The sequence below is a fragment of the Trachymyrmex septentrionalis genome, unplaced genomic scaffold, assembly GCF_001594115.1.
Source record: "Trachymyrmex septentrionalis isolate Tsep2-gDNA-1 unplaced genomic scaffold, Tsep1.0 scaffold19, whole genome shotgun sequence".
Lineage (NCBI taxonomy): Eukaryota > Metazoa > Arthropoda > Insecta > Hymenoptera > Formicidae > Trachymyrmex > Trachymyrmex septentrionalis.
Window position 1 is genome coordinate 3,256,882 of NW_017305071.1, and position 19,343 is coordinate 3,276,224.

The 19,343-nt window shown below is 39.6% G+C and overlaps 2 protein-coding genes across 4 annotated transcripts in view; one reads left to right on the forward strand and one right to left on the reverse strand.

The window, feature by feature from the left end:
• LOC108746840 (RNA polymerase II elongation factor Ell) overlaps window positions 1–19,343 on the reverse strand; it is a 117,900-nt gene that overhangs the window by 87,444 nt on the left and 11,113 nt on the right. The window contains exons 2-3 of one of the 3 annotated variants that reach the window (XM_018483855.1): window positions 18,976–19,012; window positions 6,279–6,613 (exon numbers count right to left, since the gene is read on the reverse strand). In XM_018483855.1, the coding sequence (XP_018339357.1) occupies window positions 6,279–6,422 (144 nt within the window). In that variant the 5' untranslated portion in view covers window positions 6,423–6,613; window positions 18,976–19,012. Of the gene's footprint in view, window positions 1–6,278; window positions 7,438–13,545; window positions 15,637–18,975; window positions 19,013–19,343 lie in introns of those variants that run through there. The other 2 variants (XM_018483856.1, XM_018483857.1) reach the window with 2 other exon arrangements.
• LOC108746841 lies at window positions 8,827–9,804 on the forward strand. Its single transcript, XM_018483859.1, has 2 exons — window positions 8,827–9,054; window positions 9,687–9,804. The coding sequence occupies exons 1-2, from the start codon at window positions 8,917–8,919 to the stop codon at window positions 9,750–9,752; spliced, it is 204 nt and encodes a 67-aa protein (XP_018339361.1). The 5' UTR covers window positions 8,827–8,916; the 3' UTR covers window positions 9,753–9,804.

Below are 19,343 nucleotides of genomic sequence, written 5' to 3' on the forward strand. Positions count from 1 at the left end.
AACAATTTCGCTTATACACAGCTTATTTGTGTTGGAAATGATTCGCTCAAGTCCTTGTTCTTTTTGTATTGCATTTCTTAACATATTCGACTATTAATGTGTCATAATGTGATTACGTTATTATAGTTAAATTGATACTCGATGTCTCTTACAATTAGTGCCCCGAAATGACATAATTTATGAGTAATAAAACAAATAAAATAATAATAAACGTATTTTAAAACGTAAATTCTGAATGGATAAAATATGTATGATTTTAATATATCATAAATAATTAATTTTACCAAAAAAAATATGCTTCCACAAACTCTGTGTCAGTATTACTTTTTTTTATATTTATCTTCTTAAATAATATTTGTGTTATCTTGTCTCGCTCGTACTTGTTTCGCGTTAAATTAACACATAAAGAGTTTGAGTGAGCGCGAAAACGTGTTAAATTCAACAGAAATTTTCCAATGGAAATTTCCGGTGTAAGATCGCGAGCAAATATTTTCTCCTTGATTAATTGATATAATTCTCATTCGCGTGCGTCTGACTGATAACTAATGTTCGCAAGGTAATCTTATTGTCATTAAAATATGTCGTTAGACGCCATCAGTGCGTACGTGCGTTTCCGCTCGGAAGGTGCATGGCACAATGGCATTTACGTGACACAATCGTACAGTTGTAGTAGCGTTAATCATCACTACTAATTGACACGTGAATGAATTACGTTCGCGGTTCGCTCACTCGAGTCTTTTCCTTGTCAATTCATTAGGCACTAGGCAATGTGATACGCGATATGCGCGACCTCGAAAGAGAACCAATACTATCACCTTAGTCGCGAACATGTTTTTCGTGACACTTTCCTACGTATCGATGCAATTGTATTGTAGCGCGTGCGTAATTTCAGGACACTTTACTACCGAGAGATAAAAGTCTATCAATCGTAAAATAATATAACCGCGATAAGAGTTATATAGTGATTGCAGAAGCTCTTACGCATTGCATTCAGTAGCTTTCGATCAAATAAACTACCGTTGATCTGTCGATCGGTCAGGAATTAAATAAAGATTAGCTAATTGATTTTTTTCATACTTACCGTTAATATATTTTATTTTTAACGTAACTTTTTGTAAAGAAAAAAAAAAAATAATCTTACGTATATAAATATTTAGGTAATGGATATAAATATTTAGGTAAAGCGATAAATGTGGAATTCTTTTGGAAAATCCTCTCTTACTTCTTCATTTTCTCTAAATGTGAGACACGTTTCATAATGCAAGACGGACTCTGTCGCGGAGATATTGATTTACTATTTTAAGCTTTCATGGGATAACAAAATCCCGAAATAAACACGAGAGATATTTAGAATGGCACATCTCTTCTCTTTCGCGTTACGTGAGTCTATCTGCGAAATAACGTTTACGAGACACGCAACCACCTGTTTTTACATCAAATATTTTATATATATCATACAGCGAGCAAATCCTAATCAGCATCAGGGATTGGACACTTTCAAGGTTTTCAACGATCGGCTTTGCTTTTTGAAGCGCGTACCTCCCCCTCTCCCATCCAAAACCCCCTAAGTACGACTTCGCACAGACGGCATTCACTTTCACCTCGCATAATTTATTCTATACCGGAGCGTAAATTGGAGGCATTTGGCGTATGTAAGTCGCCAATTTAATAGCGCGATTACGAGGTGAGACATACACTCCTTTTTTTTTCTCTCTCTTTCTACCGAGAGACTACTTTAACGACGCCGATGTGTACTTTATATGCCACGAGGAATGCATCTTGCGCGTTAATATCATTCGACTTTCCATTCGCTGCGTTCTATGTCTCCCAGCAGTGCAGAGAATTTTTGCGCGCACAAGAGAGAAAAAAGAGGGGAAAAAAAAACGAAGATCCTAAGAACGGCGCGAATATTTGAATCGTGATTTGATTTTATAATAAATTTACGTATTATCGCTCAAATCTACATTAACCTTAAAATCTCGCGATAACCTGACTCCTATTTACTACCGTTCGGGCGTTTCTTATCTATAAAATTTTGTCATTTTTTTATTATGCACGATGAAAACACAACGTAGTGGTTATGGAAATCGTTTATGAAAGAACAGAGACCAAAGGAGTGGAAAAAAAAAAACAGTCGAACAAGGTATAGTTTGGAAGATTTGTAAGGAAAGTTTCACAGCATTTTTAGTTGTATAGGAAAATCTCTTTGCAAGAAAGGTTGTTTAAACGTCTTAAATCGCTCCGAACATAGAAATAGTCATTTAAATACAACGAAACGTACGCATTGGAAACAAACAAAAAAAAGGATGAGAAAAGAAAGATAGAAGGGAAAAGAAAGGGTCAGATAGAAACGTCAGGCAAAATCATTACAATGGACAGGAAATCGTTACAATAACCCAGCTTTTCTTTTTAGATATTTCTTTTAAAAATAACTTTCCCAAAGTAGGTAAGAAATATTTCGAATGATTAATGTTTTCTAAGAGATTTCTTTTTAGAACATTTTCTTTATGCTAAAAATGAAAACTTCTCCAGGAGAAACTGTCTGTAAAAATCTCAAACTACAAAATTTTTCGTAGACCAATGAAAAAAAAAAGATCAACATTATTTAAATTGAAAAATAACTTCGCCGATTTAACAAAAGTATTAATGAAACAAATAAAATTTTATTAAAACGAGAATACAACGTGTTTGTTTCATTAACAGTGTTGTTTTATGTGTGAAATAACAAAATTGTTTTCAATTAAAATAATGCTATTGACATAACTTTTCCAGTGTATAAGATTATTTTAAAAAAAAGAAAACATAAAATATTTAAGTTACAAGCAAAGGCCTTGATAACATGTGTATACACACACACACACACACACACACACACACACACACACACACACACACACACACAAATAAGACAGCTCGATGAAAATATTGATAGCGCGATAACTTTAAAAAATTCCGTATACATTCTAGAATTTGATGTACACACTACAAATTCTTTTTAGGTAAATTAAATAAATAAACGTTAAATCGATCAAACCGCTCATTCAATATATAATGTTTATCATTCAATCTCTTTAATCTAAATAACAATTCGAGCCCATGACACTCCGTTTAGCCTTCAGATTAACAAGATGGGTATAGTAAAAGAAAGTAATAAAAAGGGCGAGATGGATTTTCTCCCCGCTTATAAAATACATACAAGTGGTCGTTATACAGCCCGGTTTCTTTCGGTTCGGGTTATTCGAGTTTCGAGAAGGAACAGCTGTACTTCTCGCAAGGGGAACGCCCCTTTTCTTACGGGATACAGCCGACACAGCAGCAACCCGAACCCTTGCGAACATAAGGGATTCGAACCTTGTTGCGCTTTTTTAAACGACCTTCTTCATTCTTCTCTCTCTCTCTCTCTCTCTCTCTCTCTGTTTCTCTGCGTAAGTCTCTCGTTTGTTGTACTTTTAAACTCTTCGTAGGATCGTTCATTCAAATGTTTGGTCGCTGCTAGCAGACGGAATGTCGGAGCGGGAAAAATCTCGGTTCGTGAAGATGCTTCACATGTTTGATATACTATTTGTCACCAACAATTTATTACGTCTTAAGCAGATAATTCTCAATATCGCCGATGTATTATTACTTAAGAGTAGAAAAGAGATATCCAACTCGACGCGATAACTTCAAGTTCTCGGTTATCTTTCTCGTAGATGTTTAAGATTAATTAAAATAGATGTTTAATATTAATCGAGATAAATAGATGCGGATGAAATTGTGACTTTGCTATCTGTTAATTTTAGACGTGACGTCAATTGTTATCATTATTTTATCAAAGTAGTTAGTCGATTCAATGATCCGAAACGGACAGCTGGTAGGGATAAACATTAAAATCTCATTACTTAAACGAGTTCGAGCGAATGCACGGCTTCGAAAACTCATAGAATCTATTTGCGACGGAAACTTTCCGCGATCGGTATTCGCAGCGCGTAAATAAATATTCATCGCGATAATACGAAAAGTCGATTTTCGCGTCAAGTGTCGTTTTCCCTCCCCCGCCTGTTTGAAAATACCGGACGGCGAAAATGTTTAACATCGAGATCGTTTTCCGGTTGCTTTACCGGCACGTCGCCGCAACGTGTACAATTCGCGTCGAGAGAGAGAGAGAGAGAGAGAGAGAGAGAGAGGCGAATTACAAGTCACGTAATAAAAGTGAAACAAAAAGACGAGATATCGACGATATCCAAAGCGGCGAGGTTGCATACGAAATTTCTCGCTATCTCGCGATATCTCGGGGATATAAAGGCACTCGTACATTCAACGACGATATTTTGACGAAGGCACGCCCCACCCGTGCCACGGCTCCTCTACTTTCGAATCTCGTCCGGGAGGTTAGAATCAGCTGATGTAAGAATTCGCAATCGCTTTACAACGCTTCATGCTCGTTAGACCGCGTATATTCCTCGGTTCAAAATCGCGCGCGGTCGGAAAATCGCCAAGTTGTAAAAATAAAAAGAGGGTGGAGAAAAAGGGGCAGATATTCGCCCCATTCGAACGCTCTAGAATATAGCACTGGAAAATTCAACAAATTGATAAAACAAATTTGATTACAAGTAATGGAAATCAAATCAAATTAACGGTGAAAAGAAAATAACAACGATCGAAAATACGTAGCAAAATATTGTTGTAATAAAAAAATACCGATTAATTGATTGATTGAATCGGAATTTATTGGGCGCTCCGAGATACAGTCCCCTCAAGCGCTTGTCAAAAACATTATATAAAATACATTGTAAGAACAGAGAGACTATAAGTCGCAAAAAGTATGGGTTTTTTCTTTTAAATAAAATCAGGGAAGAAAATAATATATCGGCAAACGAATATGAGAGTCTCAACTCTCAAAAGACGCAAGTTGATACACTCGAGAAATGAAAAACTATTTAAGGATCTCTCCTGCTAAATGCAAACTACTTAACAAATTATCGCATCAAGAGGTAAAGCATAATAGCGAGTACATCATAATCAAGATAAGAGAAAGAGAGAGAGAGAGAGAGAGGAAAAAGAAAGAGCGAGAGACAGAAACCACGTGTTGCAATTTTTTTAGGCCCCGGCTGATTCGGTCGAACCGCCGACACGTATTTAACAATCATTGAGAATTACGGGTGGATAAAAAAAATAGGAAAACTCGCAGACGAGCGCGGCCAGGAGATTAACTTGCAGAAATCTTGCCATCTGCGACGGTGACGTGACACTACGCGACGAGATGATTCATCTGTTTTCACGCTCTCGTGGTGGATCCTTGCAAGATCCTCGCGATTACGTCGGAGGAGTATTTGGAAAAAGATTCCCGTATCGTCCCGTCGGAGACTCCGTACGCGCGAAAATGCGTTCGAATCCCGTTACGCGCGTACGGGCTGGACTATTTATTTATTTATTTTTTTTTTATTCAACACTGCTCGTTCTCGCGCTCTCGTGTATTACGTAATTTGCCGTTGTCAAAGCAGCAGACGTGTCGACATCGCGCGCGACTCGCTCGCTTAACTCGCTCGGCGCCGCTGTTACTCCAAAGCCGCAGAGAAAAAGGGCGACCGCATACCGAGACGGAGGGAAGCGTGTCGAATTTTCGGAGTTACCGGCCTTCGAGAAAATTCTTCTTGAAACGGACGTAAAAAGGGGAGGAAGAAAAGAAGAAAGAGAGAGCAGCTGTTCGGCAAAGAATCAAGTGGCCCTCTCTCGAACGTGATCTTGGAGGAGAACGGATTACGAGAAGAGACAGAGAGACAGAGAGAGATAGAGAGAGAGAGAGAGAGAGAGAGAGAGAAAGAGAAACATATGGAGGAGGGAGCGGTGCAATAATTAAAGAGAGGGGAAGCTGAGGGGAGAGAGAGAGAGGGGCGGGGGGGAGGGGGGGAAGGAAGAACCGAGCCCCTCGAAGACGTCTTCCCAGACGTCGGCGACGGGAAGACGTCGTCGCGACGAAATTTCGCACGAAATATGGCGAGCAAGCAACACGACACGATCGGGTGTCTCTCGCCAAGACTCTTATTCTCTCTCCTTGGCACGATATTACGACACACGTACGCAGACACGCGCGCGCATACACACCACTGTTTCTCGCGGTGACACGCACGCACACACGCACGTACTTACGTGCACGTATGTGTGCGCACCGCACGCACACATACACACGCACACGCACGCGGTGAGCTCGCGCGCACGCGCGCGCGGGCGAGTGCGACGATCCTAGCCTCCCTAAACGTGCTAGAAACACCGACGGACAGGGAAGAAAACGCACTCACCTTAATCTTGAGGTACTCCCTGATGGCACGTTGCGACGAGTCGGTGAGCTTGACAAATACCAGGGATTTGCGCTCATCGAAATTGCCGTGCGACGACAAACCATACTGGACATCTGGCACCAGCGCCATTTCTTCGTCTCCCATTTCGCCGTGTGCGGCTTCTCACCGTCTCGCTCGCTCGCTCGCTCGCTCGCGCCGCACCGTCTTCTTTCGTCCCGCGCGCACGACTCGCCGTCCCCTTCGGCGCACCACACAGCTGACGTCCTCGGCTCGTCTGGCTACTCGGGCAACGCCGTGAAGCAGCGCACGACGACAACGCGCCTTCTCTCTCTCTTCTTCTCTCTTCCTCTATCGCACGACACTCGAGCGCCTTTCTGTGTTCCAGCCTCCCTTTTTTTTCTGTTTCTCTCTCTCTCTCTCTTCTCGTCTCTTTTCTCACCACCCCTCGTTGAACGCACGAATTTTCGCGCGGCGCGATATTCGCGCCGTACGGCGCGCGGAACGTAACACCACGAGACGACGACACCCGATGATGACGGATATCTTCAGCCGGAACTCTCGACGCGAGACGAGACGTTCTTTCGCGAAACGTGTTTTTCCTTCTCGCCACGCTCACACCATCACCTCCACCGCCGTCGTCGTCGTCGTCGTCGTCGCCTCCTCCTCCTAACAGCGCTCTTCCTCTCCCGCACAGTTTGCTGTATGCTCTTTGCTCTCCTTCTCTTTCGCTCTCACGACTGTCGACACACTATACTCGCGATCGCTGAGGCTCCCCCCCGCCCCGGATACACGATACCGCAGCTTTAACACCCCGTGGATGATGTTTCTTTTTTTTTTTTTTTTAACAGCGAACCACCCTCGTGCGCGTTCGCGATTTCCCACCTGCTCCGATCTTTCTCAACCGTCGCATATTACCAGACCGACGCGACTCAAAACCCCGTGGTTTCTTCCTCCTACAAACTGAACGCCGAAAGTCCCCGATAGAATAGATGAGAAACAGCGCCCGTCGTTTCGCCGCAAGGAAACACGACTACACACTTTCGAACGGCCACCTGGTAGGCGGGGCTTGTGGAAGAGCCGTTCGACCAATTGCGTCGCGCGCAACCGGATAACCCGACAGTCGAACCAAGGACGACCTCGCCGTCCTCGCGCGGTGACGGCCAACGATCGACTACCTGCCGGCTTTTCCCGTTCCGCGCCGCGTACCGTTGCCGCCACCTGTCGGCGCCGCGTGGATTTATAGCGAATTCGGTTGGACTCACTAGTGCATATTAAACCGAATTAAAGCTGTTATACACTAGTGTACACTTAATGCTACTACGCTACAACTCTCTTTCTCGCTTTCGACAAATATCTAGCATATATCTGTCTCACTTCAAGTTTCCAAAAGTGTACGCTTGTTCAGCCACAGAAAGCAGACCTTAGGTCTGTTCGCGTTGCGCTTGAAATCTTACAAAATTTGTGCAATTAAAATGAGATAGATATGTGTGCATGTACAATTATAAAAGTGGTTTAAATAAAAAGTCAAAATGTATTATTCTATGTATAATATTTTTTATTCTAATTTATTTATTTATTTATTTTTTATTTAAAATACTTTCATAATTATCAGCACATATTTGGTTCTGAAAGAAGAGAAAGCAAAGACACTGAGTGCAAAAATATCTATTGTATTCGATATCTTTCGCTTTCTTTTTCTTCGATTCCCAAGTATATATTTATCTTATTTTAAATGTAAAATTTGGGGTTTCACAAGCAAATAAAACCTATTCTGTGTAACAAGTAAAACGTAAATATTTCGAATTACAAAATACATATTTTACTTAACAATACAATAAGATATATTGAAAATTTCATGGTTTAGTCCGTTTTTTGTATTTGAGACATTCGTTAAACTGGGTAACTTTAAATCGTTATTTTTCTTTTCTTTTTTTTAAATTTGCTGACCATGTCCTACAAATAAAAATATGAGACACTTGTTTCGAGAAAAAAATTTTAAATTCCTGGTTTGACGTGGAATTTATATTATATTTTATTTATATTAAATACATATTTTTACGTCAATTTGTGTACAACGGCTTTAATAATGCATCCAATCTATCCAATCAAATTTGCTGATAATTCTTCTCTCTTCATAACGGCGCACGAGAATTTAAAAAAGAGTTTGAGAAGATCTCTTTCTACAAAATGTGCTTACTCACGCAGATACGGAAATTTGTTAGGTTATCTCATCGCGCATTGAAATGCTATGTTTATAACAATATAATTAAGCAGAAAGGACAAAACACACGTTCAACTGCGAAGTTCATTCGGCGCGCGTGACTAGTTACTTTTACGAGTGAAAAGCATGAAGTTAGCCACCAGTACTTCGATAGAATTCGACATTTCGATATTAAAACCACAAAAATTGATTTCCGATCGAATGAATCGATGATTCGGAGAACGAGGGCAATTTTTCATAATGTGAATTTTGACAAATTTCATAAAATTGATTGATCAGCTGTGTGCCATCTAGAAATTTTTCGAACAAACCACAACTTTGTTGGCGTCACTGTTGTTTTGACGTAAGAGGTCTCATTACGTCTTGATCGAACAAAATAATTTGGTTATCTCGTGGTTCTTCGACACTTGTTTGAAAATGTACCAAACATTCCTCGGTGCCATGGCTATATTAATGATGATAGAAATGAACATCTCTCTGACCACCGATTGGTGGTGGGGAGCGAAAGATCCATTTGGTCCATATCCGAGAATACCGAATAAAGATTTGGTCAAGGTAACCTTTGCGATTGTTGTGATTTCAAATTTCTAAGTTCAGATTTCTCCAACGGTAGTCAATTTAATTTTGAATGCTTTTGACTAAGAGACACAGATGAGACAGTGCTTTCTATTTATATTAAAACTTGGGTCGTTTTCGTTTGTGACGTCATCTAACCTAGAAATACATGTTCTTTTTCATTCTGACAAGTGAGATTCAACTAAATTTTTACCTGCAATCTGCACAAACTCAAAACTATGTACTTTACTGAGTTTTGTTAACTTGCTTAAAAATTAAGGCTTTAAAACCTGTGTTGTTATGCAATAACTTTGTCACCGAAATAAATAAGTAATGATACGCATCATCTGAGTACAAAATACTCGTGTAATTTTAAATCAGTATTAATTATGTAAAATTGGAAAGCAATCAGTGAATCATCTTTGTTTGCCAATGTTAAACAAAGATAAAATGATCATTTTGTTATACTGTACTTCTTACTGGAAAGCACCATGTAACTTCAGGATAATTTTGTTTGAAATTAATATCGATCATCATTAGAAAAATAATTATTATATATGAAATCGTTTTATTATTTATTTAGATACTTTCGATGTAAGCAACGATGTCATAATTATTATTTATTATTACAGAGAGAAATTGCATTCGCAGAAGAGTGCAGGAAATTTATGACTGCACCTAAAGATGAATGGTATTAGAGGAACTTCATTAACTTTAATTATAATACAGTGAATATGTATACGTTTTTTCCTTGGGAAAATGTAGTAATAAATAAGTGTTATATTAATTTATAATATAATATTACTTGTGTTTTGAATTAGAATTTAAGGAAATCATGAAAAGACCTTTTTACATTTTTTTATATATTTGGATGCTTCCCACTTAGTGACACAAGTTGACACAAATATTGTATCTTTCTTGGCATTCCATAAAAAACAAAAACAAAACGATACTTATTATCAACTTGTCATCAAATGAAAAATACTTATTGTCGCTTGATAAATCAATTTTCTATAATAATTGTGATTTGAAATAGCACAATGCTATGACAGACACATGCATATTTTTATCAAGTGTTCTTGAGAAATGTCAGATGTATTATATTTACCAAATTTTCAATTTTTGTCGATAGAAGTTTTATTGATACATAATATGAAAGTAATTTCATTTATAAAGAAAATGATTCTAGTATTTTAATACTTACTGAAAATGTGTCATCTTAATGTGTGGGAATAAAAGTCGGTATTTTAAAAATATTTCTAAAATCTTTGCAGCTTGCAAATTTCAATTTAATATAATTTGATCGCTTTACATGAAAAGTATTACAAAGGATGGAATAAAGAAGGATCGTGGAGACAGCCCCGGTGACAGAATATGGAATAACTTCAGAGGCAAGTGTTTTCGGATAAGTTTATTAGAGTCCCTGGATTACCTTCCCCTGAGGCAGCTTATCCCAATAAGAAAGCCATCCTTTCTACCCCTCGCTCAACGGTACGCACCGTCTTAATACATTGCAAGTTTCACTTTCACTTTTCGTTTCGCTATTCCACTTTAAGAGCACCCTTCGGATATGGTACATTGATCGCAAAAACGAGGAACGAGAGAAGTGTGCGAACGGACCACGGGTGGGGAAATGCGAAATTAAGAATTGTCATATCGAACTCGTTTACTTTTCTCTTAGGACGTCAATCATAAAATTTCGTTACTTTACAGAATCGCTAGAGGCACGATAGCGGCTGCACCGGATCGTCCGAGCTTTTATAAGTACAAGCTCGTCTTCGTATTTTCGGACCGATTCTGCCAACCTTGATTTAACAGCTTTACTTATAATTAACTAAATTACGTCCATTATACATATTATTCTACATATTACGCTCTATAATCTAGAAATAAACAATCACTTGTTATTACAGAGAATTGAACGACGTTAATAGAATCATTTCTCGAAAATCGACGAGATTTTTTCGAAGATCAAAATTCGGGCGAAATGCAACCGCTACGATTCCTCCTCGCGATACAAACAACTTTACCATAGGCAACGTGATTTTTTTTAAAAAACATTTACAACGCGGAAGTATATACGACGATGCAACGCAACGCAATCAATTTTGTAAAATCAGCGCCCGTCTCCGTCTGTCACAATACACTAACACAATGTCAACGAAATTGTATTCTGAAATACTTACAACAATATTTTTCTTTTTTATGTACAATTATCCCAAGAAGACCGGAATACTTCTAGTTCCACTTTTCTGTTTCTTTGTTTTGTCGCAACAAGATTATACATGAAAAATGGCAAGTAAGATGTATTTCGTTTCTTTTTTTGTTTTTTCTTTTTTTTTTTTTTTGAAGAATTCTTTCTCATGCAAAATTGTTCTGAAAAAGATTGGGGTGTGTGAATATTCTCATTCGCTTTACTTCTCGCTCAAACCGTTTACCTGCGTACTTGTATTTGCACAAAATGAAAGTGGAAAACAAAAAAAAATGGCGTAGCGTGTTGTAACCAGGGTCACCAGATCTTATACCCGACATTCCCAGGACATGTCTGAGGCGATGGTTGAAAAATGGATTATTAAAGTATTTGAGTTAAATTTTTCAGTTAGTATCCTCACATAAATCACATGGATTATGGTTTATGTGGAGATACTATGTGGAGATACTGAAAAAATATATATAGTACTTTATTCAAGTACTTTAATCATCCATTTTTCAATCATTGCCCCAAACGTGTCTCGAATATGTTGGTATTAAATCTGGCAACTCTAATCGTAACAGATACAAGGCGTGTTTTTTTAGTTGAACTTCTTGTATGGTTCACCTTTCCTCCTTTTTTTCTTGAACGTGAAGAGAAATGGAAGAAACATAAACTTCGCAAGAAGTTCAGTTAAAAAGAACAAGGCCATGGTAACACATGAAGGCGAATACGTGTGGAACATTAGAATTTTTATGAAGTGGGGGGGGGGGAGGGGATAAAATTTCAATGGGATAATGGGTGTTCGGAAAATCACCGTTCCGTGGCTGTCTCGGGATTTCTCCTTGGGATCTTTCCCACTTTCCTTTTAGATGTTTAGCGAAGTAGTATTTGTAGTAAAGCTGATATAGACAATTTATGATACAATAATAAACAGTCTGGGTATATATTTGCACAAGATATCTTTCCTTAAGCGTAATTTCTCCGAACTGCATGCCCTTTGCCCAAAGAATCTTTCATTTAATTTTAAATTTTTGTCTCAATAAATATATCGTAATTTATATCGTCACCCCTTCAATATTCAATGTCGTCGTATGAGTTTTAAATTAGAATCCGAATAAAATCCACTTAAAATTAACTGAAGAATATAATTTCACATAACAATGTGGACTATTATCTTTGTTGCGATTCTTAAATTTTCATAAAGCTCTTCATTCTTTGTAAGATGACTTAAGATTGATTGAGAAAAATTTGCAGTTTAAAGGAAGCGCGCTTAGAGAACAAGAGACATCCTGTATTATAATACAATATGACTCTTAAAATATTATTTGTGGTGAAAATGGGCGGAAAAGTATGTTTTCTCTGAGTTTTAGATATGTTTTAGAATAGATTCGAATATCGCTCGAGGAAAGATAAAGTGAAAGTGATAATAGTTAGATTTACTGCGATCGAGACAGCAACACGGATCGCGATCATGACCATGTATATGTGTATATATATATATATGTATATGTATATATAATGTATATACACACTTGTAAATATGTATATAATATGTGCAATTGTATGTGCAATATATTCTGTGATTACACGATCGAGATGCGATAATATCTTACACGTGCGTGTGTACTGTCGATGCGAAAAAAAAATTAATTAGATTACAAAGGATATCTTCGGTTGGGCAACGGCGAACAGACGCTTCGTGCGGTGTCGACGCGAGTGTGACTCGCTTATCATGACGATGGCGATGACGTTTGAATGACCAAGATTTCGCACTAACGATCTTTCCCCTCGTCTTCCTAACCGCGTCGGAAACCACGAAGTCTCCGACCGAGCCGAGAAATAATAATGATCGCGAGTAAATAGTGTCGGTCGATATCCGAGTAGCAGCAAGAACAGTATTTCGTCACATTACGTGCATTTGAAGAGGCGAATAAACAAGAAAGGCATTACTATTTCTACTCTCTCAGAGAGACAATCGTCTTTAGTGCTCACTTTGATATTTAACATTCATCAGATGAATATCGCTAGTTATCCAAATTCCACGATATATGTATAATTTTTTTTATCTCGTACATCTCCATTCGTTCATTCGCCCCTTCTTGTCACACCGAATATGTATCATATATATATCAATGTCGTATTACTCGAATAAAGACCAGCAACGAATCACAGTCAAACGAATGCTGTACACGTGCCGGATTTCCACCCGCGTGATTCCGTCACGCTGTATATATATTTACGCATATGTATACAACCGCATATATTTAGCTACGACTTAAAATTAACAGTATTTAAACTCTGTCTCTCTCTCTCTCTCTCTTTCTCCCTCTCTTCCTCCCCTTCTGATATATAATGCGATGATATGGCACGTGGTGTGTGTATCTGTATGCATGTGCAATGATTTAACGATGATATAACTCTAATAGGTCCCTCTCTCGATCATCTCTCTTTTCTCTCTCTTTCTCTCTCTCTCTCTCTCTCTCATCATTTAACTATAATGTTTCCCCCGTAATTATCTAACTAATCGGATTAAAAATCCCCTGTCTCCCTCGCTTTTATACCGCACTTCGAAATCCCGTCTGTATACATTCGATTATTCTCTAAGTATATGCAAGAACTCATTGAATACGTAAATGTATAATAAATAATAAACGCGGAACCGTATTCTCACGGCGCAGTTAGCGCTTGAAAACACGATCGTCCGAGTTTTAATTTCATTTCATTTAATTACAGGTCGCCTTTTTTAACGTCAACGTGACGCGAGATTCAGGCGGTCGTGTATTCACGGCTAAATACGCCGTCGGTACGCGGACTCGGTATTGGCCATCGCGACAGTTAGATCTTTAGTATTAACGCGAAACGATTAACGAATCACCGTTAGAATCGATGATTCTTCGACGTGTAAGAAATAGAATGTTTTACAACCCAAGGAAGAGAGACGTTACGTCTTTAATTTTTATTCGCTAACTACGTGCGGCACGATATCAATGAATGATGCACGATATATCCTTAAAACGAGGCAAGTCATACTGCATATATGGATCTCTATATATCTAGTTGAACGGTGCGATCGATGCGAGCCGACGTCCTCCGTGAATCGCATCTCACTATGCATTGATGTCACCAGGATTGTCAGGATTTTCAGAGGCAACTCGCGCTTGCTCGAACCGCACAATCGCCGTCCGATACGGCGGAATATCGAATCGATCGTGAGGACAATACTGGTATTCATCGGGCGATCGTCGTTCGCTACGATGAGGATGTTAATAATGACAATGATGATCCGTTTTCGGAGATGAGAAGCGTAACGACGGCGCGTGCGTTCGGAGCTTAATTCGATCGTGTGAATATGGAGTCACACAAGCGTTATCCCACGTATGTTTGTGTATGTGTGTGTGTGTGTGTGTGTGTGTGTCGATGTGTACACGTGCGTATACATTTTGTGTATCGTGTATGTGGTGTTATATACATATATGTGCATCCAGTTCGCTGGAGAACAACGCGGTCGGTGTGAGTATGAACGAACGAAAACGATTTATCGATGAAGATTCGGTACTCGGGATATTCTACGCAGGTATTCTTTGTGTTGAATGTGCGTGTTTTTTATACTCGGATACAATGACTTTTTTGGGTCACCTTGCACGCTCGCGGCCTGCATAGCGGCGACGTGTCATCGAAATCTCTCCCCTACCGTCTTTATAATTCTTTCTTCCGCTTCGTTCGCCTTCTCGCTTGAAAAATCGAAATCTTTCCCGGACAATAACGGCGCTTTCCGTGAGACGACGAAGCCTGCTTCCTCTCATCGCTCTCATTAGTCGTAATTACCTAATAAATCACGCAGATGATACGCGCAGAAAGTTACGCGCTCCGCGTTTCGCGCGAGTTCATCGTGCCTCCTCGCGCCTATTACGAGTTTACTCTTAATACGCTTTTACTTACGAAACACAAACATCCCGTCTTGTTTTATATATTTGTTAGGTACATTACATATGTGTCAATACGATTTTCAAGCATAGTATTGTCAACGGTTGTGTATATCTTTTATTTTCTCTCCTTAATTTCCCTCTTGTTATGTGGATCTTTCTCTTCTCCTTGCTAAAAAAAAAAAACTATATCTCGTTCGCTTATAGCGATCTGGAGTCTGCCTTTCCGATCGTGATTCTCTACGTTTTTCGTCGGTTGGACGCAAAAGTTTGCGGCAATCACCCCTTGGGAATCTCCCTTTGATGCGAACGAGAAGTAAATTCATTTCATTCTTTGTACAATTTTCTTACGCTAGAAAACCAGAAAATAACGACGGCCTGATTTGCTGATAATAACTTGCCTTTGATCTTCCAAGATGATTATGAATTATTCCAACCAAAATATCAAACGTAAAAACTTATTTACTTAAAATTGTAATTATCACTCAGAGGACTGAGAATGATGTAAAATTGTGAAAAATATGTTTTAAGAAAAGGCTGACATAAAATTATCTCTGGTTTAAGCATAAATTACTAGTTAATAATTTTTTTCAGATCTTTGCTCAAGTTTGTCGAATGCCTGGATTCTTTTTCATTTGAATTCAATTAATAGGAGCGAAAAGCACTTTTGTCGTTATGCGCTACATACTTTTGCGTCCTGTATCTTCGCATTTGTATCTCCTTGCAGCTGATAATACACGCGGATGAAGAGTTACGATTTGTCAATGCGGTACACAATGTGTTCCAGGTTTCGCCCATCTACGGACTCTCCGATCAATTCCGAATATTTTTCCTTAACGAAACGTGTTAAGGCAGCGATAAGTTTTTAAACTGTAAGATGGATAAAAAGTCTAAGAATTTCAACGAGCGGTAGAGATGACGGAGCCTTAATCTTTATTCAATTCGGAGCGAATTTTACTTTCACATTATTTTTACTTGAGGCTTAGACGTATTTAATATTAGGAAGTTGTGGATAAAACTATCGCTAAGGAAAAATCAACTGCGAATTGGTCGCGGAATCAATAGATGAAAGGAAATGCAGACGAATCTGAATCACTCTGTATATATGTAATATATATATGTGTAATATATATATATATATATCTTTTTCTTTTTCTTCCGTTATTATCTCGACAAGACTCCTCGGACGTTTACAGAGAATAGAAATATGGGAATGTATTTAAAGAAGAAAAATACTGTTGTTATGTTTAGGATCGGTGTAATGTTGTAGTCGCATCTATTTTTTTGTTGTTGTTATCTGTAATTTCCAATTTCTGTACAATTTCTACCTTCCGCATGCGCGGATTCCGTCTGCAGGTCTCCCCTCGTACGTGTACTTGTATATGTTTTCTTTGTGCGTGTAAAGTGTAACGTGTCAGTGTTCTCTTTAAAGGGTAATTATCACAGAATACACGAGATATTTTTCATTAAGCTTACAAGATATTAATCGAAGCGGAGAGTAGGAGGAAAAATTGACGGCCGGCCCCGTCGACGGCCGCGGTGATTGCGGTGGATCTGCGACCGGGAGGAACGAGTATCGAGGTAATCGTCTGGGATTCGTCCCCGTCGACGAGGCCGATCTGAGTGCCGAATTCGCCAGCCCTTTTGTATTAAGTAATGTACTTAGTGTTAGGCAGCGGAGAAAATAGACACTTTTACACTTTTACAAATGAAGATGGTGGCGAGATCGCGGACCCGTGTTTTTCTTTCCCTCAGCTTGAAATGTCAACGGCAGATACAGATGCAGATGCTTTATAATCTCTGAAATGAATAACTGATCTCCGAATTGAAGTTAAAAAAAAAAAATAAATCTAACATATTTTCAGATATCTTATATCATTAACGGAAGATGTAAGAATCGTGTGCTAATGATCTCCCATTTTTCCTTTTGAAAATATTGAAACAAATTAAACAATTTAAACTTAGCGAATGCAAGTGATTAATTTCCGATTCACTAATGTTAATTAATTTTTCTTAATTTCAATTTCCTTAGGTTCTTAAAGAAGTAGATTCGAACACACTGTTACATAGAATTCTTCCATTCATGGCCGCTCCGATGTGCTCAAATTTGGTAAGCACCTGCAGCTGAAATAATCGTTCGCTCTTTAGATGAGAGACTCTCGTCTCTCTTTCTCTATCTGCCGATCGAAAATCCCGCGCTCGCAGCTACATCAGCAGTTTTAGACACTATACACAATACGTAAGTATAATCTAGACGTACTACGTAGTAGAAACTTTTGAATATAATAGCGAATATAATTCTCCGGAGTTGTGTTGTACCTGCCCCGCCCGACTCTGCAGCCCTGGGCTGGACGTTAACTGGATTCATCGGATACGAGGTCACGTGCCCCTTCGAGTTTCTCTCACGGGAGGATCCGACCGAAGCTTCGTGCGATCGTAGTAGATGTGGCGAAGAGCATACCGATCGTTTTCCATCCGCTTTCGCCGCTTCGCCCGATACGAATTCCCCGACAAGAGAGATCGGCGAGAACGCAATAGATGTTTCTACGGACGGGCGAACGTCCGCGGTGCACACGAGGCAAGATGAACAAGACACGCTGAAGCTAGACGGTGGCAATAGTTGTACTAATAATAAGTAGTCCAGTGCGCGCCTCGTGTCGTATTCGGAAATAGGCGTAAAAAACAGCGATAGCTAAAAAGGAATCAAAAGCTACGGTATAATTACTTGCGCGTGCCGCAAGATTGCAGAATAGCGCTGTTAAAGTTCACGGATGTTACTCGGATAGCTCGAATATTATCCAACTCGCAATTTTGATAATATCTCGGGGTAAAAGTAACCGGCGCCTACACTTATAGATAATACTCAAAGTACTCGAGTATCCGAGTACCGACAGCATGGATTACCAGGGAGTGTAAAGTTCAATTTCGTAGGCTCGCTCGCCAGTTCATAGAACGAGGATTCGCGTTCGCAGCCCGTGTCGGGCCTGCCTCTAAGTTAACATGCGATCCCCGGAGGCGCGGGATCACGGCGCAGGTGTACGTCTTTCGCTAGCAAACGGCTCTGGAACGGTTACGTTGCTTTCGCGTAACTGTTTGTAACTCGAAGCTTTCGGGCGGATCTCGGTATCATTCGCAACAGCAGCAACAGCATCAGCAACAGTCAGACTCTTACAATCGTTTCTGGTATAATCTTACGAATAAGAACGTAATTTACAATTACAATGCCTTACTAACTTTTTTCTGTTTTTTTTTTTTTATTACTAACGGCACGCCGCTGCGTAACGTCGCAGGGCGTGCCTATTTGGTCGTACGCAATGCTACATTTAAACTGTATATTTAGAAAAAACTTCTTCGTCTCAACAAGGTTGTTCACGTATCTACAGTAAACTCGTCCTCCCGAACAAACGGCCTAGAAACGACGCGGTCGTATCGCGCGCGCGTGTAAACGTAAATGTGTGAATGTGTTTGTATGCGTGGCAAACTTTGGTAAACTTTGCGGTTCCACGTACGCATTTTTTCGATTTCTCTTTGTGTCCCCAGCATATGCGGCCGCGTCGCGATCAAGGGCCCATCATACGCGGACTCGTTTATTCGTCCTCTTCCATTTTCGAAGTCAGTCTTTCGGCGAACGGCGGCGCGTCCGATCGAGAGAGTCTCTCTGTCGCCTCCTGCGCGAAGCACCGTACTTGAGTTCTTCGCGGTGTTAATCTCTCGTCCTATCTTACGTTACGAATATTACCAAATATATTGCGTACTGGCAGCACTGTTTTCACGTTTCGCGTCTTTGTCCTAGCGTACACACACTCTCTCTCTCTCTCTCTCTCTCTCTCTCTCTCTCTCTCTCTCTCTCTCTCTCTCTCCTTCGTATCTCTTCGTCTCCCTCTGCGTCACGCCTACGACACACCCACGAAGAAGAGTCCGATGTGTCTTATGTAGTACTGGAGTATCGTTGTCGAGCTCCGCTTCCTCCGATATTTATATTTTAGCTCTTTATAAATGCAAGAGGGAGGAATCACTCTTTTTTCATTATTTTATTGTAATAGTACGCAGGACTAACGCCAAGTCGAACGCGGGGTTGACCTAGCGCGTCGTCCTATCTCGAGATCTGCGGAAGATGATAGTTCCCGGTGCGTCGTCGCTGTCCAGGGACGGGGGGTTGAAGCTTTGTGTGT

Excerpts from the sequence above, each read along its gene's own strand:
- LOC108746841 (XM_018483859.1), top strand. The coding sequence starts at position 8,917 with ATGTACCAAACATTCCTCGGTGCCATGGCTATATTAATGATGATAGAA. Across the intron at positions 9,055-9,686 it reads CGAATAAAGATTTGGTCAAG|AGAGAAATTGCATTCGCAGA; the intron begins GTAACCTTTGCG and ends TTATTATTACAG.